This window comes from Neovison vison, chromosome 5 (assembly GCF_020171115.1).
Source record: "Neovison vison isolate M4711 chromosome 5, ASM_NN_V1, whole genome shotgun sequence".
NCBI lineage: Eukaryota > Metazoa > Chordata > Mammalia > Carnivora > Mustelidae > Neogale > Neogale vison.
The window spans coordinates 113,943,635-113,966,571 of NC_058095.1; the positions used below are offsets into that span (position 1 = coordinate 113,943,635).

Here is a 22,937-nt window from a genome sequence, read left to right on the forward strand (position 1 = left end):
TTTAAAATTTTTAAGGAAATACAGAAAGAGGAAATGGTTCAGGCTCTATGATATCATTAGTACTATTTTTATTCTCTTAAGTTCAAGAGTTTCAGAGATAAGAAAAATATATGCAAAAATTGGGACATTCATCTTTTTTAATTTTTATTAGGAGTAAGCACACTCTTTTAAATTTTGCTCCAGGAAGAATAAAGAAATGATATATTTTTAACAATTTCATGATACAGTATATATTAAAATAGATATGGATATTACAACAATTTCACAGTACTAAAATCCAAATACTCTATAAGACGGAGATGCTGTTACTCTATGTTAAAGGTAGTTTATTATTGAAATTAATTCATATCGCTGACTCATTCACACTATGCTAAAAAATTCTGTCAATAGTTAGGTTTGATTAGGTTCAGTTGCACAGAAGTTCTGTTTTATTTTCGTGTTCTTGCACTATCACACAATCAAAAATAATTTCTGATTTTAATTTATATTATGGAAAGAGGCGGCCACTATCTCTTTAAGGCAAAGCAGGAATCTTCATCTTTCCTCTCTATACAGGAATTTAATTACGAAACCTAGCAGCTTGTATTTAAAAGGAATGCTTTTTTCTTTCTCGCAGAAGTTTTTATTTTAATGTGAAGACATACTGGAAGTGAAGAATGACTCTTTTTTACCACGAGAATATGAAAGAGTTTAGGTGGTAAAACTGGACTGAGCTAGTCTTGTAGGAAATGCCAAGTGTTTTCCATGTTTTACTCCTGTGAGGATTGAACAAAGGGAGAATATTTCTGGTCTGTGGTTGTGGTTGGCATTAGCAGTGCTGAGCTCTGTTGATCTGTTAGTCCTTGGTGTGTTGCAAAAAATAATCATACTATGTTCGGAATAATGGAGTCTCTAACTGCCGGGTTGTAAAAGAAGAGTCCTGTGTACTGGTTGTCTTTCTCATCATCTTTACTGGTAAATATTTACTCATTTGAATGAGGCAGCTATTGTGGCCAGTGTGTGAATTAACAAGATATGAAAGGATTTTGGCATCATCAGCCGATGAATTAGTACTTTTTCATAGTGTGTGTAGAACGATGAAGCAGGATGTCTTGTTATGAGATTAAGGCGTTTTCTCTGTTGAAACTTTAAAAAATGTTACCAGTTGCTAGCCTCAGCTCCATATGGGTCTGAACCTCTCATGCTAGAGTCATAGTCCTCATCTTTTCCTGGGCCCATGCAAAAGACTCAAGAGCTAAAATGGGTCAGGATACCATAATTTTCAGTGTGAAGCTGGCATTTTCAAAATTAACGCCCATTCATTTCTTTAAAAATACAGTATCAGTGGGATTCTTTCTTCATGTTACCCCTTCTCTGAACACCAGTAGGAATATTTGAAGTAAACAAGACTTACTCTTTCCTCTTCTATCTTCATTTTTTTTACCTTTTAATTTATACTGTTTTGTTATAGACTTCATAATGTCCTCGTGTAATCTCATAATTCTTACTAGAATAAGAGAGGAGTGTAAATAAGTAGGATGAGACCCAATTTCACACTGAGTTCATATTTCTGCTTTAAAGTCATGTTTCCCACCTGGGGGACATTTAATTTAATCATCTGTGTAATTAATGTCTAGTAAAATCCAGGTGATAAGCCCCACCGTGGATCTACTGAACCCAGGTGTTGGGGTGATGGGGCGTATGCTTATGTATTTTCCAAAAGTTTCCCCTACTATTTCTGATGTATCTTTGATTTAGAACTACTGTGTTAAAGCATGTTTTCTATCTGCTTTATTCCCTAGAACAATATATGATGTAACTCTATAGTGAATATTTTTCTGAAATAATTACTACCAAGAGTTTTCTTTAAATTTACCTGTTTTTATATTAATTTTAAAAAGATTTGTGTGTGTATTTGGTTGTTTTCATAATTTGATTATGAGAATAATCTGCAAACATTTATTTTGATTTGTCCTATTTTTCTTGCACAGGAATTCCTTTCCTGGTTTTTTGTTTTGTTTTGTTTTTTGTTTTTTTGCTTTTTGGTTTTTTTTAACCTTACAAGATTTTATTTATTTATTTGAGAGAGAGAGAGAGAGAGCACAAGTGGGGGACGAGGAGAAAGTGGACATAAAGCAAGGAAGAATTAGACATCCCGCTCACCAGGGAGCCTGAGGTAGGGGATGGTCCTGGGACCCCAAGATCATGACCTAGGCCGAAGGCAGATGCTTAACCAACTAAGCCATGCAGGTGCTCCACCTTTCCTGTTCTTATGTGGCATACCCATGAATAGAAATGAGCTCATTCTTACGATAAACCATTTCATTAAACGCTGATGATAGCGCTGAATTTAGTATTCAGATATCATTGGCAGCTTAGAGTGCCATGCTCATATAGTTTGCATAGAGTTTAAAGTTCATTTAAAAAGTTAAATAAAATTAACGAGTTAAGCCAAATTTTGATAATGTGTCAAAGCCAGACCTTTAGGGCTGGGGGATTTGGTGAGTTTGAATGTTATTATTCTCAAGTGTCTTTGTGATTCAATGTAAACCTATTCAAACTTCCTAAGTCAGTACTTTTTTAATAGTGACAGAATTGAAATAATTAAGACTTAGAGTTTTAATCTTGGTTTCAGTGTAGATCTGTTGCCATTGTGAATATAAGCAAATTTTTTAATTTTCTTTTTTCTTTTAAGATTTTATTTATTTATTTGACAGAGATCACAAGTAGGCAGAGAGGCAGGCAGAGAGAGAGAGAGGAGGAAGCACGCTCCCCGCCCAGCAGAGAGCCTGATATGGGACTCGATCCCAGGACCCTAAGATCATGACCTGAGCCAAAAGCAGAGGCTCAACCCACTGAGCCACCCAGGTGCCCCTAGTTTTCTGTCTTCTTTAAACTGGAGTTGGATATTGGGCGCCTGGGTGGCTCAGTAGGTTGAGCCTCTGTCTTCCGCTCGGGTCGTGATCTTGGGGTGCTGGGATTGAGTCCCGCATCAGAATCTCTGCTCAGCAGGGAGCCTGCTTACCACCACCACCTCCTGCCTACTTGTTATCTCTCTCTATATATATCAAATAAATAAATAAAATCTTAAAAAAAATAACAATAAAGACTGAATTTTTCAATAAAATTGATGGTAGAAGTTGAAATTTTGTTTAATATAAGTTACACAACAGTTATCTGAAGCTGATAACAGAAAACAAACTAGTTTGTCATCATTAATACATGTAAGAAAAAATTGTTGCAATTACATGGCACGCCAAATTTTTAAAAAATGAACATTTTTATGCCACTGCTATTAATAGTTTGCTTGAATCCGTCACACTGTTTTAGTGTTAGTGCATTGTGTGTGTGTGCTTTTAAAAATTGCTTATGGAAATGCCTGGGTAGCTCAGTTGATTAAGCTCTGCCTCTGGTTCAGGTTATGATCCCATGTCCCTGGGATCAAGTCCCATATCAGGCTCCTTGCTTAGCAGAGAGCCTGCTTCTGCCTCTGCCTGCTGCTCTCCCTGCTTGTGTCATCTCTCTCTCTCTCTCTGTGTCAAAGAAAGAAATAAAACCTTTAAAAAAAATTGCTTATAACTGCCATGTTATTGTTTGTTGATTCCTGTACCTCTTCTGATGACTGTCCTCCTCAGTGTCCTGCATTTTCAAACCTCTTTAAATATATGGAGTTCCTAGCATGCATGGCCTTTCAGGAGGACTCACTGCAAGAAAAGGGCTCCAATTGAGTTTGTGTGGCCTCTCATTCTTAAAAAGGAACCCGTACAAAAATAAAGATGATTGAATTAAATTTCATTGCAGTCAAGTGGCAATGACTGCCGTCATCTGTGTAGATGTCAAATGAACATTTTAAAGGAGGGAGGGGAAAGCTAAATTAAAAAAGAGTGCTGGAGGGGGTCCTCACTCTTACTGTAATATGTGGATGAGTAACAGGAAGAACTTCGAATGACCAAGAAAAGCTTTTGAATTTTTTTTTTTTTAGTGGATTAGAGAAGGTGATTCCCAGTTGTTATATGGAATGTTTTGGTCATAGTGGTGACTGTAAAGCTAAATAAGCTACCGTCCATCTCTTTTGAATTCACCCTGCATTTTCTTTGGTGGGTGCTGGGACTCGGGTTTAGGACATGACCGCACGTGACCTGCTCCAGCAGAGATATACTCTTCCCAATGGAGACACTGCATGGCGGTCCTCGCCCCTTGTGAACGCTGCCCTGGAAGGAAATCTTGTCCTCCTGGATGGCATCCACCGGGTCAACGCAGGCACACTTGCCGTATTGCAAAGGTTTGTATGAGTCACACACAGAAAACTCCCCATGTAAACAGTAGACATGGAACCCTGTCATCATTTTTTTTAAGCTGGGTCACGTAGATCACGAGAAACTTACTTATGTATCCAACCAGAACAGCAGAGGCTTTTATTCGTTGTAAACACAGTACAGTAAAACTTCCAATACTGAAGATTTGGGGGGAAAAAAACACTGCTGTGGCAAAGTTCTCTGAGTTAGAATTGAAAAAAGAAAACTTTTAGGTAATAATTTTGAAAAACTTCATATATACTGATTGATACTTAACAGTAAGTCCCGCAGCTCACGTTTCTTGCAATTTGTTAGTCCCAGTGTCACTGTTTACAAACACCTTGTGAATCATAGATCTAAATTATTGGTTAATCCTGTTGGAATTTTTTTTTTTGAGAGAAAAAGTATAGTTCCTTATATAAAATGTGTAAGGGAGGGGCACCTGGGCAGCTCAGTCAGTTAAGTGTCTGCCTTGGGTTCAGGTCATGATCTCAGGGTCCTGGGATTGAACCCCACCTTGGGCTCCCTGCTCAGCAGGGAGCCTGCTTCTCCCCTCCCTCTGCCTCTCTCCAGCTTGTGCTCTCTCTCTCTCTAATAAATAAATTAAAAAAATAAAATGTGTGATGGATGTTTGATGATATTTTTATATAGACTAAACTCACTTTGTGTTTATAAACTTGAACATTGTGTATCTGTCGTTTCCTTATTTCAGTTTGGGTGGAGAAGAATTCCCAATTAACTTCTCTAGAATGTAATGTTAAGAGAAGACTTTTATGTATAACTTTCATGGGAAGTGTTTCTATCCTTTCTCATTTTGAAAGATTAATGATACCAATTTTTTATTTGATCTGTTTTGATTCTGTCACTTCTACACTTTTGATTTTTAACTATGGGAATAATCCGTTTCCCCAACCAACTATTCAGAGTTTCTAGTCCTTGACAAGATGCAGATACTGAGTATATTTTAAAATTCCCAAAACAGGGATGCCTGAGTGGCTCAGTGGGTTAAGCTGCTGCCTTCAGCTCAGGTCATGATCCTAGGGTCCTGGGATTGAGTCCTGCATCGGGCTTCTTGCTCGGCAGGAAGCCTGCTTCTCTCTCTGCCTCTGCCTGCCACTCTGCCTGCTTGTGCGTGTTCCTTTTCTCTGACAAGTAAATAAGTCAAATCTTAAAAAAAAAAAATCCAAAAACATTGTGTTACTCCTGATTAAACCTGAGAGCATTTGTAAGTGATAATCACAAACTTTTAGTGATTTGCCATAAATATTCCACAGATTTACAGTAGTTTTTTTTTCTCCTAAACAGATAAATACAGACACAAACAAAAATAATACTTATTCCTCCCCTTTTGTTGGTTATCTGTTGCCTATTAGGCCAAGCACTTAGAAAAAGGAGCAGCTATCGTTAACTGAGTCCTTACTCTCTGCTGGGCGTTGTGCTAGGCCAGTGCCTGTCAGGCTCTTGCCATGGAATCACCTTGTGGCGATGCAGCTTAGAAATTACTGAAGCCTGAGCTTCACCTCTCGAAGTTCAGATAGAAGTGATCCATACAAGTGAGGTCTGAGCACTGGCATTTTCAATCCCTTCCCAGAAGATTCTCATGTGCTGCCAAGACTGAGAACAATTATAGTAAGCGTCTGCCTTACTCTAGATGTTTAATTTTCACAGCAGTACTATGAGGTTGGTATGACAGCCCTGATTCTATAAAAGAGAAACGTTTAGAGACATGGAGTAGTAGTGCTCCCCCTCCCCAGGCACTCCGCTAACAAGGTACAGAGCTGGAATTGAACACAGATCTGACCGTTCCACCGCCCATGCTCCTAACCCCTGCATTAGGCAGTCCCCCCCTCCCCCTCAGTGCTTACCAAGTGGGGCTCGTGTGGGGCAACTGTAACGTAGCCGTCAGGAGACTTCAGTGGTTGGTGTGCAATCTAGCAGTAGTGCTTTTCAGCCTCTGCAACATCTGGAATATAGTGCTATTTGTGCTGTGGACGGTTAGGTCACCATCAGAGTTGGCATATGAAATAGCACCACTTATTTCATTTTAAAGATTTTTGATGTTTTCAATCCTGTAAGTCCAAAGACAGAAATATGTTGATCATACTATACTATCCCTTCGAGAGTTACGTTAGTCTCCGGGTGTGTACCACCAGCCTTGTTCATCAGTACACACCTCCTGGTTATCCTGAGTCTCCACTTTAGCTGCTGCTTTTCATCTTCTTCCTCCATCCCCTTTCCAGCTCCTCCTCATCCTTCTCCTCCCCACTGTCCACATCTAGTAACCATGACTACTGCTCTCTGGTACAGAAACCAGTAATTTTGCCAAGTATAACAGCACTAGCCAACTTGATATTTCAAAAGGTGCATCTAACAAAATTGTTAGACTCAATTGCCCACAATAATAGCCACGATTAAAATGTTAACTGATTCTGGGGTGCCTGGGTGGCTCAGATGGTTAAGCGTCTGCCTTCAGCTCAGGTCATGATCTCAGGGTCCTGGGATCGAGCCCCGAACTGCGGCTCCCTGCTCGGAGGGAAGCCTGCTTCTCCCTCTCCCACTCTCCCTGCTTGTGTTCCTTCTCTCGATGTCTCTCTTTCTGTCATACAAATAAATAAACTCTTGGGGGAAAAAATGTTAACTGATTCCACCTCTAGTGACTTCAGTGTTCGAAACCGATGAATTTGTTCCCTGACTTTCCCCTCTCCCTTAGGCTGATCCACGATCGGGAGCTAAGCCTCTACGATGGCTCCAGGCTGCTGAGAGAAGACAGGTACATGCGTTTGAAGGAGGAGCTGCACCTATCTGATGAGCAGCTACGGCAGAGGTAATGTTGGGGGCCCAGCTCTAATTCTCGTGGTCAGATGGGCCTTCTTTTTATTCTTCTTCGGAACCTAGGGTCAAGCCAAGCTAACTTCGAATCATTTAATTATTTGGTGTCTTGAGCAGGCTCCTAATCTGGCATTTCTTACAACTTGGGTTTCCTACCCAAGATGTGTTCTGCAATCTAAGCCTTACTTTCACATGTGTGTAAGAACAGTAGCTCTAAGAAGGTAATCTCCCACCCCGCCTTGTCCTAACAACTCAGTTTTGGCCCCATACTTTGTATCCCTTCAGGAAAAAAAAAAAAAAGCCTCATAATTTATTGGGCCCTACCTTCTAAGAAGCGATCAGTTATTATGGAGGTATGCCACCTGATGCAGGATTACCCTTTGTGGCTTACTTACACATTCCTTTCAAAAATGTCCAAACCAAATGCTACATATGAGTCTTGACTGGATCCTGGATCAAGAAATAAAATGGAGACAGCTAGAAAAGATACTTTGGAACAATTGGAAAAGTTTAAATATGGAATATATATACCACCTGATATTGAGTTAATATTAATATTCCTAGGTGTCATAATGGTATTCTGGTTTTGAAGGAGAATATTCCTCTTCTTGGGAGATGCACACAGAGCTATTTAAGGGATAATATAAAAAGAGGTCAGTGACTCCCTTCCAGATGTTTCAGGGGGAAAAAAAGGACATGTACATGTGTGTACATGTACACAACACACAGAAAGAGCAAGTGGGAATGAGAACAGAAGGTGGTAAAATCTTCATAGTTGGTGAAATCTAGGTGAAGGAGAAAATAGGTGTTCATATTCTATTCTTTCAAATTTTCAATGTGTTTGAAAAATGGCAGAATATTTCTTCTAGCTAAATACTACTTTCCTTTAGAGAAGGTTTGGCAAATACAAGTTTTCTGTCTCCTTACATTTCCATGGATATTTTGACGTAATTAGAGATTGTTACCTTGGCAAATACCTAGTCACTTGTTACCTTGACAAATACCTAGTCATGTGATTGAATCTCACTCAATTGAAGCTTCCCCCTCCCACAAAGGGCTTGATGACATATTTAACACATTAAAATTTTACAAATGATAATTAAGTGTATTTTTTATTGTGTTTCTCTTTTAAGGAGAGTTTTGTTTAAAAATTTCCTTGGACATTTTCTGTAGGGAGGTTATATTAAATTCCTTACGACCTCTGTATAAGTTATTTAAAAAATTCACTTGATTATACATAGCTATTAATGCTTCTGGGATACACATCATCAGATTCCTCTAGCCCAGTAAACAGTTTGGTGGAGTGTCTAGGGAGGGAAGTTATAAAGATCCTTCTCATTTTATACCTTTACTTTTAACAGTTAGCTTTTGTATATTATGTGAGTGTGAACCACACATCAGGGAAGAGTTTATATTTTCAGGGAGCTGAATCAAAGCAGCTGGGCAGTGGCTCTCAGCAAGTCTGCTTGTCAGGCTCCCTTAGGACTTTGGCAGCACTGTATCTGTAGTCTGATGGCCAGAAAATGACAGCTCTCTTCCCTGAGAAGTACCCAGGTTCTCCCTAATGGTTGCAAGAGGTTTTACAGATGAGAACAGTTTCGGCAACAAAGTGGCCCTGAGCATCGTGTTGAGGTTTTGGCTCACATCGGTTAGAAGTACTTCCTTCTTGAAGCGTCTCATCTTCATCACTGTTGATTTTCATCACTCCTGTGAATACAAACCAGGCTCAGTTCTGCTTCTAGAGGCCACTCTGAGTAGATAGAAACAAGCCATAAGAACAATAATTGGTTTTTATTTTTATTTTTGTTTTAATTTTGTATCCTTGTTGAACATGCATGAAAGTTGAGCCAGATAGCTTTTTCAGGGCTTTTTATGAAAAATACCAGTCCTCTATCATCTGCCCTCAGACACTTTCCCATTTCCTATAGCCCAGAGACTACTCCTTTTATCTTTGAGGTGTTTGTTTTTTCATGTACTTACCTCTGTATCATTAAATAATATACTTTTTTTTTTTTTTAGAATAGTTGACATACAATGCTACATTAGCTTCAGGTGTACAATATAGTGATTCAGCAAGTTTATACATTCTGCTATGCTCACCACACGTGTAGCTACCCCATCCCCATACATCAGTAGTCATTACTACTGCAATATCGTAATATGCTTTCATTGATATTTCTTGATTTATTTTTCAGTGTTAGGCCTTACTGATTTATTTCTTCCTATGGAAAATTAAGGTTTAGCTCATTTTAGCTCCTCCTCCCAGTACATATATATACTTCCCATCTCTCATTCTTCCTGAGTAGTTGTGGAATAATTTTCTTTAGAACTTTACTCAATGTCTGCATGATTATCACAAGGATAAGGGCTGTACAACAGCTGAGTCGTTTGGTAAACTACAGTTGTTTTTCCTTTCTTGCATACGTTTTATTTTTCCTAAAGTTAACGATTGCATACATATGAAGAGAGGCAGATACAGAGATAAATAATTACAATGCAGCTTTTAAATGTTAGATTGAGATCTCTGCAGTAATGTTATGGGAACACAGAAGAGGAAGTTGACCTGTTTCCTGTGAATTTATCCCTTTTTCATCCTAGACCCTTTCCCTCTTAAATAAATCTCTCAGCATGTTGAGGCACAAGAGGCTTTTATCAGTTTCATCTTTGTTCCATAGCGCTTTCCTACCAGCCCTGATCTGGACCTGCTGCCCTTCGTACTTGTAGCTCACAGGTCATGCTAGATCTCTGTCCACTCCCACTTTCCCATTTCCTCTGGTCTCTTCTTTTCACAACTTTCATCAGTTAGATGTTGAACCTCCTATTCTGACCTTCTGATTTCCTGTTCTTTCTTAATGATCTGTCAGTTTGTCAGGTCTTCACTGACTTTCAGACACAAGATGTCTAACACTTGATTTTCCTCTGTCTGAGGTATTTCCACCAGTTGAAAGTCTAATTCCTTTCTTATCAGTATTCCTCCTCTTTTTGCCTGAAAAACACACTATTTTCTTATGATTGTAACCATTTCATTGGTAAGTAGTCATGTTACAGAATCTGTTTCACTCTGATGAGATGGTTAGTAAATTTCTTTCTTTTTTGGCTAAGCTTGATTAATTTTGTGGCCCATTTTTGACTTTCTGAGAATAAATGTGTTCTCTTTTAGGATTACAATAGATTCCAATAGGGTGGAATACAGTAAAGTTTATGCTAGTTGACAGTATTTCTTTCAGGGCTGTGTTTACTAGGTAGAGAGCTGACAGGTTGACCAAAAGGACATAGCATAGCATAAAGTGGGGTCTTTGTACTCACTGAGGAAGTTAGTTTTTCATGAGTTGCTCTTATAAGTAATGTGACCCATTATCTAACAAGGGTTGATCCTATATGCTGTGCGTACCTAATATGCCACTCCTGGCATTAGCATTCGAACCAGAAGTTAGAAACTCATCATCTGAATCATCTTCCTTTCATTTTTCTGACCTAAGCACAGAAATGAAGTTCAGCGAAATAATTATTTCTGATAGTCTTTAAACAAACTCAGCTATTAATGCTTTTTTCCTTGGAGAATTGTGAGATAGCGGAAAAAGTCAAAGTTAAAATGAAGGGAAAGCAGATTTAAGAGCTTCTTTGTCTCTAGACCCAGTTTGGTAAATTTCCATACCTATTTGTTTTCAGATAGGACCGGTTTTTATATTTATATCTAGCAGGACTCCTTTAGTTACAAGTAACCAAAAAAAGTTGAATTGTTGCAAAAGGAATTTATGGGCATTTCACATGGTCAGAGGAGAGGCATGGATGCAGTTGGGCCTCAGGATAGACTGGAACTTAGGACTTTAATGTCCCAGGACGTTGTTACTCTATCCTTCATCTCTTTGTCTCGAATGTCGCAGTACCTGACACATAGTAGACCACTTAGTAAATGTGTTTGAACAAGTGAATAAATCTTAACTTGCAGAAATTCTGGGAAACTCGAGGTAAAGGTATTTCTATTAATCTGGTTTTAGATGACCTTCTGAGCTAGTAGTGCTTTCTTTTATGAACCTACTAACAGGAATACTTTGCCTTTATTACAAGTCTGATACCACAGGGTCTCATAATTAACAGCTACTGTCAGTGGGCTATGGTGCCTTTCAGCTTTATAGTGTGAAACCCAGTTTCTAAACAGTTGTTTTTGACTCCTTTGCTGACCTATTCTAATTCTTCACCAAGATCATCTGTCTTGATCAGAACCCTCTGCAGGCATTCTTTGCAGGTAATTACAAAGCTAATATGCCCTTAGATATGGCATCAGAAATGTTAGCAACTTTCCTTCTCTTGTTGCAAGACACCAAGAATCAAGTGGGTTCGGTGGTTAGAAATAGCATGATGGCCATGCACACCAGACACTATGCCTGCATTTCTCACAGGAAGTAAGGACCAAAATAGAACCACTTCCTTTGATGAGAAAAACTTCTTTGGGGAAAGGGGGAGTACAAATATTATAGGCTGCTAAATATGTCCCTTCCTGCCGTTGGTCAGACCATAGATGAGGGGGCCAAGAGCCTGTGCATTACCCCTTGTTTATTTTGCCAAGAAAGGACTTATGGTTGTCTCAGGGAAGCAATAAAGATTAGTGGCCTAGTCTCAGTTATAATTATATATGTTCTAATGTTTTTACATTTTTATTATATATTTTATTTGTATTGATTGTGATTAAACACTAAAAACAGTTTATAATCTCCTACTTTTTCTTGACCAGTGATGAATCATAATTGGACATCAGGTGTAATCCTTGATTGATTAGCTTCTCTGGACCCTTTTATTTCTTACTCCTATGCTTGAAAACAGGTAGGATCTGAGCATTCTCTCTTCCCTTCCCAGAAACCTCAGCATCTTATTGCTAGCAAATTAGGCCATGTAAGTTTTTAACAAAATTCAAGGTAGATCCAGGATTTTATGCCCAAGTCTTTGTGTTTGATTCTCAAAATAAAGAGCCTTAAGCAAATTCTGATTTTGAAAAAGAACCATTTTTTCCAAACTCCATGTCTGTGAAGAGTCTGATCATTATTATGTGTTTTGGTTTGGTGTTTTTGATAGAGAGGATGCACCTTCTCTAACATACTCATTCAAGACCACATTTAGATTAGCTGCTCTGCTTTTGGGTGAAAAACCATTATTCCCAGTTCTTATCAGTTACCTTTCTTTTGTCCTTGCCATCAAAGGTCTTCAAAAAGCTTCTTGTAGTGATGTCTCCTAACAACAGCAATAACATTTATTTGTTTATTCAGCATCTGCTCTCTTCCAAGTATCACCCTAGACCTTGTGTGGTATAAGGATGAGTAAGGAATGTGTCTATGCAGTTTGCTACATTGCATAGGAAATAAAGGTGAAATACAGGCTGCATAGCCTGTAGGTTCAGAATGGGAACACTAGTAATAGTGTAGAAGGCCAGTTACAAAATCCTCTTCTGGCTTATGATTAATGTCTTTATAAAAACTTTCTGTGCCATTCTTTCAAATTCCTACACATTTGACAAAAATTACCCTTTAATTTCCTTCAGAAGAGTAGACTATGTTAGAATCTTTCTTCTTTTATTGATAGCTTTTTTGAGCTATAATAACATGTAATAAACTGAATATTTAAAGTTTTCAGTTTCATAACTTTTGATATTCATAGATACTTATGAAACTATCACCACAGTCAAGATAATGAATATGTCTATGACACCCCCCCAAAAAATGTCATCAGACTCCTGGGAAATCCCTCTCCCTTGACCTGTGTCACCCTCCTGTCCCACTTCTAGGAATCTGGTTCCAATTACTTGATAAATCTTATATTTTCTAGAACTTTATATAAATGGGATCACACAGTATATACTTTTTTTTATCTGGCTTCTTTCACTCAGCATAATTATTTTGAGATCGTTCCTGTTGTTATGTATATCAGTAAGTTACTCCGTTTTATTGCACTGGAGCAATGGAAGCAGTGGAAAGTGCTTTACTCTCTAAAAGTTACATTTACGCCCCCAGACAAACATATTGACCTCCATATTTTCACTTTAGAAATCGTTTTTTAAAAAAGAGCATTTTGCTTTTTCAGTCTTTAATCTTTATGAAATATTTACTTATCTGAAGCTAAGCCATAGCTTTGGTTTCATTTGTTATTCGTTGTTAAATTCTAGTGAAATTAAAGTTAACCTCGGTTTTAACTTTTGACTGTGCTTGTTTCCTAATTCTCAAATTTACCGCTTACCCAGCCATCATATTACATGCAGTAAGTTAAATCACCTGAAAGTACATGGCAGATCCTCAAGAGTACTCTGCTCTCCAGCTTTCAGACGTGGAGATCCTATCATTATCAGGAAATGACTTTCCATATGACCTATTTATATGTAAGGAAGCCTTTGGGGGAGACCTAGCAACACAACGGTCCTTATCCTGTTATTCAGTAGTTTGCTGGTTGTTTTTATAGTCAGTGTACACTGCTCTGCCTGACACATCAACTGACCACTTTAAATTGGGCCAGCTTACTCATGTACCCTGCTAGAGTCAGTGTCCAAAAGCAAGCCAGGGACAGTGTATGTTCTAAGCAATGATCATCACCTATTTTAATTCAGACCACCTAGCTTGCTGTCCTGTGGCTTGTTCTTATGTTAATTGCTCTTCTAGTCCTAAATTCACAGTTCAGCTGTGGTACCTGCTTCCTGATCTTTTAAGGACATAAATTGGACTTCCTCCTTTGGCTTATGTGTTGGATTTTGGCTTTGTTTATTCCCTGGTTTAGTATCCCTCATTATCTTGATTAAGAAACTACATCTGCAGATTTAATTTTGTGCAGTCAGATCACACAAAAAAGGCAGCTCTGTCTCTCCCATCTTCTTTTGTCCCAGCTAGGAAAGAGGAGGATCAAGGATGAATCCAACATCTGTTTTTGGGCCACAGAGCTGAGTTTTCGGGAATATGGCAAACCACTTGGCAGAAGTGGAAAATGGAAAAACCTTCCCTTTTAGCTTTTAGATCACAGAATTTTCTGTTTCTAGATTCTCTTGTGTGACTGTCTAATTGCTGGCAGTCCTCAGTCAGTGATCATGCTATCCTCAGGACTTTCAGATTCTCCTCATGTTGTTTTTCTTTCCTGTTTTCCCAGAACAACTCCTTTGGACAGATCATTCCCATGCCCTGCTTGAATATCTGTAAATAAGGATTTTTTTTTTCCTACCTAGCAAAATGAATTGGTATCTGGTAGCTTTTATGAATACTTCTAGACCTCTCATATGACCATTCCTAAAAACTGCTTCTCCCTGGTTTGCAAATTATGGTATGGCCTCTAAAATTACAGATCATATAGTCAGGGACTCAGTTTACTTACCTGTTGTATTGGGAGGGCATTTCTTATCTTAAATCTTCAGAGTACTTATCTGATTTTCTCCACACATATCGTACCTCCTGATAGTCTAGCTGCTTAATCACTTAACTGTTGGGTTCTGTTATAATAATTAATGGCAATGAATAGTCCATTTCTGAAGGAATGCCAGTTATGTACCTGAATTTTTATTTTTGTGAAGATCTTGGTGGGTGTTTGCATTTTATCTTTTGTTTCTCATAGCAAGGATGATATTCCCCTTTAAAGTTATATTTCCACTGGGGTTTAGAGGACAATTAATAAGAACTGACAATATCACCCACATGATTATATCATAAGGAGTGTCTAGTTTGTCTCCAAAACATACTCAAGTCATTTTGCAAATGATGGAAAGTCTTAACCTTATTCTTCTATATGTCCTAGAATATTCACATCCTCAAAGTCCCTAGCAGGGATTTATAAAAGAGGTCACTTTAAAAACAGTATTTCTGGGGTGCCTGGGTGGCTCAGTCGGTTAAGTGTCTGCCTTCGGCTCAGGTCATGATCCCAGGGTCCTGGGACTGAGCTCCACATGGGGCTCCTTGCTCAGGGGGGAGCCTGCCTCTCTCTCTGCCAGCTGTTCCCCCTGCTTATGCTCACTCTCTCCCTTGCTCACCCTATCTGAAATGAATAAGTAACATCTTTTTTAAAAAAAATCACAATATTTCCTATAAAATGACAAAAGAGTGAATTATATAAAAGTTTAATTTTTTTCTATCTTTTGAAGACCTAAGTATTCTTATTGTCAATCCAGATTTTAAATTTAACCTAGCCCCTTATGCTGCTCAAATTTTTCTGTGTTGTGAAAAATGTTTTCATCCTGGATCTTACTCCTTGGTCTTTCTCTGATTGACATAGAGTGGGTTCCTTGCAAGACAGGAGATATTTTGAATAAAGAGAAGGAACCTAGGTAATGAATATGAACTGGATGGAATTTTGTCTCAAGGGACAATGGAGAAAATTTACTGGAGACATAACAACATATCCAGATAGTGGTTTGTGCAGGGATAGAGATCATCTGTGCAAACAACATCATGTTTTAGCAGTAGATGATTCTTTTTTCCTTTTTTTTTTTTTTTTTAAAGATTTATTTATTTATTTAAGAGAGAGGAGTGAGTGGAGGAGTTGCAGAGGGAGAAAGAGAATTTCAAGCAGGTTCCACACTCAGCACAGAGTCCAGTGTGGGACTCGATCTCATGACCCTGAGATGATGACCTGAGGGTAAAATCAAAAGTCGGACTTTTAACTGACTGAGCTACCCAGGCACCTTTCTTTTTCTGTTTTAATAAGTTCCTAGGACATCCTGATTTTTTTTATCCTGATTTTATTCTGTGGATAATGGCTCTGACTATCTTAACAGCAGTAGGCTTATTGTTACCTAGGCTTTAGCTACCATGACCTAATTTCTAATAAGAAAGTTTATGTTTGTTTGTTTTATTATTTTTCTCTTTTAGATCCATTTTTCCTGTTCACCCTTCCTTCAGAATCATCGCCTTGGCAGAGCCCCCCGTTATTGGAAGCACAACACAGCAATGGCTGGGACCAGAATTCTTAACCATGTTCTTTTTCCATTATATGAAACCACTTGTCAGAAGTGAAGAAATTCAAGTGATAAAGGAAATGGTAAGAGTAAGGCTAGCTCTAGGCTGTTGCCTTCAGCTGTCAGAGCAGAGGTGGACATTTCTGGCTGCTTCTTCCCGTATACTCCCAAATTTCCTGATATAATGGTTCTCACACTTAAGCATTTTTCAGAATCGCTTGGAGGGCCTGTTAAAATGCAAGTTGCTGAGTCACTAGGTCTGGGGCAGTATATGATAATTTGCTTTTCTAAAGTTCTTAGGTGATGCCCTTGCTGCTGATCTGGAGACCACATTTTGAAAACTGTGGATGTAAGCTGTCTCTCCACTTTCCTCATGTGGAGGCAGTTTTTGGATTCATTTTCCTTCTCTATTCAGCCAGAGATGACTATTTTCAGTTCCTAATCCAAAGGGAGGCCAAATATATTTTAGTTCCTTTGATTTTAGAAAATACGAAGTCGCCCTGTTCCCCTCAGTACTGTAGGGTATCCTGTACTTACTAGTAATCTGGTGGCGTGCAGTGTGCGCAATGCATTATTTCAGTGTCTGCCGTAAGTGCTTCACACTTCTGGAGTTCTAGAACTGCATTGTTTAAAGTAGCACCAGCCACATTCAATACATTTTAAAAAATATTTTATTTATTTATTTGACAGAGATCACAAGTAGGTAGAGAGGCAGGCGGAGAGAGAGGAGGAAGCAGACTCCCCGCAGAGCAGAGAGCCTGATGCAGGGCTTGATCCCAGGATCCTGGGATCATGACCTGAGCCAAAGGCAGAGGCTTTAACCTACTGAGCCACCCAGGCACCCCCACATTCAATAAATTTTCAAAGTTCAGCTTCTCAGTCATATTTCAAGTGGTCAGTAAACACCTGAGGGCTTTCGACTACCATATCAGACAGCATAGGTAAAGAACATTTCCATCATCGCAGAAAGTTCTATTGGGCAATGTCGTTCTCGATCACAAATAATTAACCTTTTGCATAAATGTACTCATTCCCTTTGAAATACCAGAACAAGCGGATTAATTTTAGGTCTTGTGAGCTTGGTGGTGGATAAGGGCATAGGCTTTAAAGAGTCAAACAGCTTACTTTCAAATGCCAAATGCCAAACTGTTCCTGGGTGGCTTAGTCGTTAAGTGTCTGCCTTCTGCTCAGGTTATGATCCCTGGGTCCTGGGATTGAGCCCTGCAGTGGAAATCCCTGCTCAGTGGGGAGCCTGCTTCTCCCTCTTCCGCTTACCCTGCTTGTGTTCCCTCTCTCTCTCTGTCTCTCTCTCTCTGTGTCAAATAAATAGATAAAATCTTTTAAAAATAAATAAACAAATAAATGCCAAAATCATTCCTTATCAGCTTCCAGATCTTGAGTGAATTACTCAACTATAGTTTCTTCTATGTTTCTTCTGAAGTTGGAGATAATACTGCTGCTTGTACGCAGGATTTAAAGAACGAAAAAGATAAAATATGTACTGAAAAGAATGTAGAATTTTCAAGTGCCTGTCACTTATATGACCAAAGAAACCCTGAGCAGTTTCCTTCTGAAGTGGTTACATTATACCAGTCATTATTCTGATATCTCTCTGACCTTTTTAAATTAAAATTATAAAACATGTCATTGTTTCAGCTTAATTTCTCATAATTTAATTCAGTTAAATATTTAATTAAAGTTGTCACAGTTCAAGCAACTAGCCTGTATTAGTTAGGCAGCTGTTCTCCAGAATTCACTGATAAACTGATTATTCCCTTAGTTATGTGGTTTAAAAGTCCTTGAAAAAATGAACAGCGTGGGCATCCATTCTTTGTTGCAGAATACCTATGTCACTTGGGAGATAAAAGATTACTACTAAGTGAAGGAAGGAGTTTGGTTTTAGTAAGAAAAATGCTTAAATTAGAGTTTAGAAAATCTTACCAAGCTAACGAACAGGGAAATAATTATAAAATGTTTTTTATGGGTACACTTTATGCCAGTTTTTAATTGAGTTAGAGGCTCCTTTCAGTTTTATCCTGGTGATGGAATTATAAATAAAGAGTGGCTTGGTTTCAACTACCTGATTGTTAAAGAGAAAGAAGAGTCATAAGTGTTTCCTGGGAAAATGAATAGGCAGATTTATCCAGGAGTTAAACATGTTACCCATTACCAGGGAATTTTTTTTTTTTTTTTTTTTAATTTAGGGGCACCTGGGTGGCTCAGTGGGTTAAGCCTCTGCCCTCGGCTCAGGTCATGATCTCAGGGTCCTGGGATCGAGCCCCGCATTGGGCTCTCTGCTCAGCAGGGAGCCTGTTTCCTCCCTCTCTCTCTGCCTGCCTCTTTGCCTACTTGTGATCTCTCTCTCTGTCAAATAAATAAAATTAAAAAAAAAAAGATTTTATTTATTTGTTTGACTGAGAGACAGTGAGAGAGGGAACACAAACAGGGGCAGTGGGAGGGGGAGAAGCAGGCTTCCCACCAAGCAGGAAGCCCGATGTGGGGCTCAATCCCAGGACCCTGGGATCATGACCTGAGCTGAAGGCAGACACTTAACCACTGAGCCACCCAGGTGCCCCGCACCAGGACTTTCTTAAAAATATAATTCTAATGTTGTTTCCAGGTAGCCAGAATTTCTGGTTGATTGATCAGATATCCCCACTTAGTCTTTCTGTCTTTTCTCAATTCTCTCATAACATAGGTCCCAAATATACCTCAGGAAGCTTTGGACAGATTGTTAACATTTACACACAAACTCAGAGAGACACAGGATCCCACGGTAAGTCTGGGCTTTTTCCCATAGGATTTTTTGTTGTTGACATGCTGCTGCTTTATGTTCTCAGAGTTTAATGCTTTAAAATCTATTTTTCAAACTGGTATTTTTATCTCTTATGCTGTGCTTTGCCCTATGCATATATTTTACCCTTTCAGTGGTTTGAACGCTGACTTCAGCTACTCATGGTTGGCCTCGTAGAAGAAAACTAGCTTTAGAGCTCAGTGATCCTAGGGGTTCGGTTCTGGCCCCTGATCTCCTGTACTGAGCAATCTCATCTAGTCTTATGGCTTCAAGTGTGACCTCTTCTGTTAACGGTGACCTCTTTCTCTTCAGCGTCTAACTTCTCTTTTCTCATCGATTCTATGTTTGTAATTGTGTTTCCTTTCTGGGATGGTGTAAGGGTAGAAAACATTTCCCTTCTTTTCTTCTATATTCTTTGGCTGGCCTAATGATTACATTCACACGAGACAGACCTATAGGAGAAAACCCAATTTAATTCCATATGTACAGGGCCCCATAAAAATATTAGACTTACAGCAGTGATCAAAGCAGACAGCTTTTATACTTTAGACAGACAAGAAGTTTGTAAAGAATTAACAAGACCAGGAAGTTTGGCCTTGAGGTAGTAAATTAGGGACGAGGTAACAAAGTTTGTTTATATTGCCATCTTGGCCCTGTGTTCCTTATTGCTGGTGATAAGGATGCCTCCTACCCGCCTGGGACAGAAAGGGTTCCTTTCATAGGGGAGATTTATTTCCTGCTTTTGCGGGGCAGAGGAGGGTTAGAATATCCTTCTTTTAATAGCTGCTTCTTATATAACGTTAATTGAAACTAACAAATACGTCAAAATGGCACATTTTGGGGTGGCATATCCTGCCCCTCCACCCCTTTGAAAATTTTTTGCCTAACTTTTATTTTAGTGTTCACAGTTGAAAACGCTTTTGCACTATAACCAAAATTTCCCCCTGCTGTCAAAAATCCAATACCCTCAATATAATTCATACCGTATTGGGGTGAAATGAAAAGGTTTTCAATCTGAGGTTTTTAAGCAATAAGTAATATTTTAAATAGACCAAGGCAAATTATGTATTTGTGCACAAAGGAATAAAAGGACTAAGGAAATATTATTTGCTTTGGGCTGAAATTTTAATACTGAAGCCTGGTTATATCATGCCATCTAAAGCATGGTTTGTGATTATATGTGCATTTGGATAGCAAGAGATGAAGAACTAATTCTTCTTTAACAAGGACAGTTTGATAAGCAAAGTCTTTTAAAACACAGGGCACATGGGGAATAAAAAAGAGGGACTTGGTGTTTAAAAAGTTGGAAACCACTGCATCTGTTGGAAGGATCAAGGGCTGTCACCAACTGTGAATCTCAGTGTTCTCATCTCTAAAATTCAAGTGCCATATACTTCACTTCATAAGAAGGTTGTGATGTTTAAACATGAAAATGTGTGTGAAGAATCTCTTTCTTAGTAGCTGCTTAATAAGTGGTGGTTTTTTTCACTTCCCAACTGGATATTCTGAGATCACTATAAATCCAACATACCTTGTCTTTCCCCCCTTTAAATCTATTTGTATTTCTTATTTAATTTTCTGGCTGTCTTAATACTCTGTCTCCTTGCTTTCCCATGATCTCCACTTAACCTCATAGCAGATCTCATCAGTTTAGCATCATGATGTCTCATCCATTCTCTTACCTATTGCCGGTAATTGTCCTACTATTTGGTTTCATAATCTTTCTCCTGAAATACTGACCTTTCCTTTTGACTGCCGTCACCACCAACAGTTCATTCCTCATGTGGCCTTCGATTACTTTCCTGGGCCTGTTATAACAAATTACCATAAACTGCTGGTTTATTTACCAGCAGTGAGAAATTTATTTTCTCACCATTCTAGGTGCCAGAAGTTTGGAATGTGTATTACTGAGTTAAAGTCGAGGTATCAGCAGCACGCCCTCAGGGGCTTAAGGGGAGAATCTGTCCTTTACATTTTCAGGTCCCAGTGGCGGTCAGCATTCCTTGACTTGGGGCCTCATTATCTTAATCTCTGCCTCTATCTTCAGTTCACCTTCCCTCCGATGTGTCAGTTCAGACCTCTGTCTGCCTCCCTTTTACAAGGGTTCTTGCGATTACATTTAGGGGCCACCCAGATAATCCAGGGCAATTTCTTCATCTCAAAACTTTTAATTTAATGTGGTCTGCAAAGTTAACTTTGCCATATGAGGTAAAACTTGCACGTTCCAAGGATTAGGATGTGGATATCTTTGGGGAGGGGACCATTTTCCAGTTTTCACAGGCCCCTTGTTGATAGCCCCTGGGATTGATAACTTCATCTCCAGTTTGTCCGTTACTTGTTCTTTCTCAGCTACACCATTCTCTCTCTTGTTCCTTGAACCCACTCATGTCTGCCTCAGGGCCCTTGGCACTCAGTGTTTCCTATGCCTAGAGTGTTCTTTCCCAGATAACTCCAGGTTTGAATTTGCTCCGATGTCACCTTTTCATCGAGGCCTGCCTGACGTACTCCATTTAGAATCACCTTTCCCTGCCCCCTATTTCATTCCTCTCTCTTTTTCCTCTTGAAAGTTCTTCATAAGGCTTATTACCCTTTGACGTAATATATGCTTTACTCACTTTTTTTAATTGCCTATTTCCCCTCACTCCAATTTAAGTTCCAAGAAAGCAGGGGTTTTTTTGGTCCCTGCTGTATCCGCAGCATCTGGAATTTCGCCTGCTGTGTAGTAGCTGGTCAACAAGTGTCTGTTAAGTAAATGAATGAATGGCTCAGCCATAGTATCTCTGGGAGGGGCCGTTCCCAGATCCAGCTCCTAAGTTCTCCCCCCTCATTAAACTGTTAAGGGATGAAGGACTGCCTGCTGAATAAGCATGCTCACCCAGTTCCATCACACTGCATGCTGCCTTTCTAGCTTCCCTTCCTACAGCGTCTCCTGAAGCACCCTCAGCCCTCCTGCACTTCCCTTCTCCCTGCTTGCCAAGCCTGGCCTATACCCAGATGCCTCCGTTGCCAGGGACGCCAGAACGCGCTTTCTCCCTGTCCCCTGTCAGGTCTGTCTCAGCCACTCAGACAGAAGTAACCTCTCTCTCCAGTGTGCTCTCCTAACACTTGACTTAGGACTCTGTTACCGACCTGTGGTAGTCGTAGCACGGGTTTATTTTCCTCTCCTCAATTAGTACTTGAACTCCCTGAACACAGTGTCATTTATTCTTCTTTCTCATTTTCCAACCTGGTGCCAGGTCCTTAAGAGACACATAACAAGTGTTTAGTGGATGAATGAATAAAGTGATTAAATAATTGCTGATTTATTAGTGCATTGTCCCTAGAGTTTTCTCTCCCTGAGAACAGTATATTTTCATAAAAGGAATAATTTTTGAAGAGGAAGAAGAGAAAATTTATTGAAAAAAATTTCCGATCAGATCCTTCATATTTTTAAGCTGAATTACTGTAACTCATCATGCTAATACAAAAAACCTTTGAGGTGTGCTCTTAAACTCCATAACCATGGTAACTAAGGGAAATGTGCTCATATCCTCACACTCTCTTTTTTCAAGGTAAAACTGCAATTAGAAATTTAATGCTATAAACGTTAAACACATGAGGGATTTTCTAATAAAGTTCATTCTCAATTTTTAATTGGTAATGTGAGAGCAGAAATAAGCAAACCCTTTATTCAACACCTTACATGGCTTGACATAAAGCTTTGCTATGTTTTTTTGTTTTTTTTTTAACACTGGGTGTTATTGTAAAGCATTTCAGTGTTAGTAACTGAGAACGCTGGTATTTTTCAAATTCGTGAGACGTCCTTACTGATCACTGGAATGAAACATGAAGGCTGTATTCAGTGTCCTTCTTGGGTGAGGCTAGAATAGTGTACGTTACATGAGGAAGTTACTGTGTGGCTTGTTGGGACTCTTGTCATGAGAATCCTCAGGTTGGAGTGATTTATCAAATATTTTCCATGATTAAAGTAGGAATTTTTTGTGGGTCCACGTATTCAGAATGGGAATTGCTGAGTCATATTTCACTTCTGATACTTTAAATCATACTGGCTCAAATAACCTTATCCTTCTTTCTCATATCTATCAAGCGCCAAATCTCTGAAACGTTTGTTGATTCCTTCTCTCCA

The 22,937-nt window shown here is 39.0% G+C and overlaps 1 protein-coding gene across 2 annotated transcripts in view; it reads left to right on the top strand.

Annotated features, from left to right (window-relative positions):
• Positions 1–22,937, top strand: part of VWA8 (von Willebrand factor A domain containing 8) — a 330,223-nt gene that overhangs the window by 98,231 nt on the left and 209,055 nt on the right. For both annotated transcript variants that reach the window (XM_044249814.1, XM_044249815.1), the window contains 4 exons: positions 4,101–4,261; positions 6,985–7,098; positions 15,932–16,100; positions 18,716–18,793. In XM_044249814.1, coding sequence (XP_044105749.1) covers positions 4,101–4,261; positions 6,985–7,098; positions 15,932–16,100; positions 18,716–18,793 — 522 coding nt within the window. The remainder of the gene's footprint in view (positions 1–4,100; positions 4,262–6,984; positions 7,099–15,931; positions 16,101–18,715; positions 18,794–22,937) is intronic.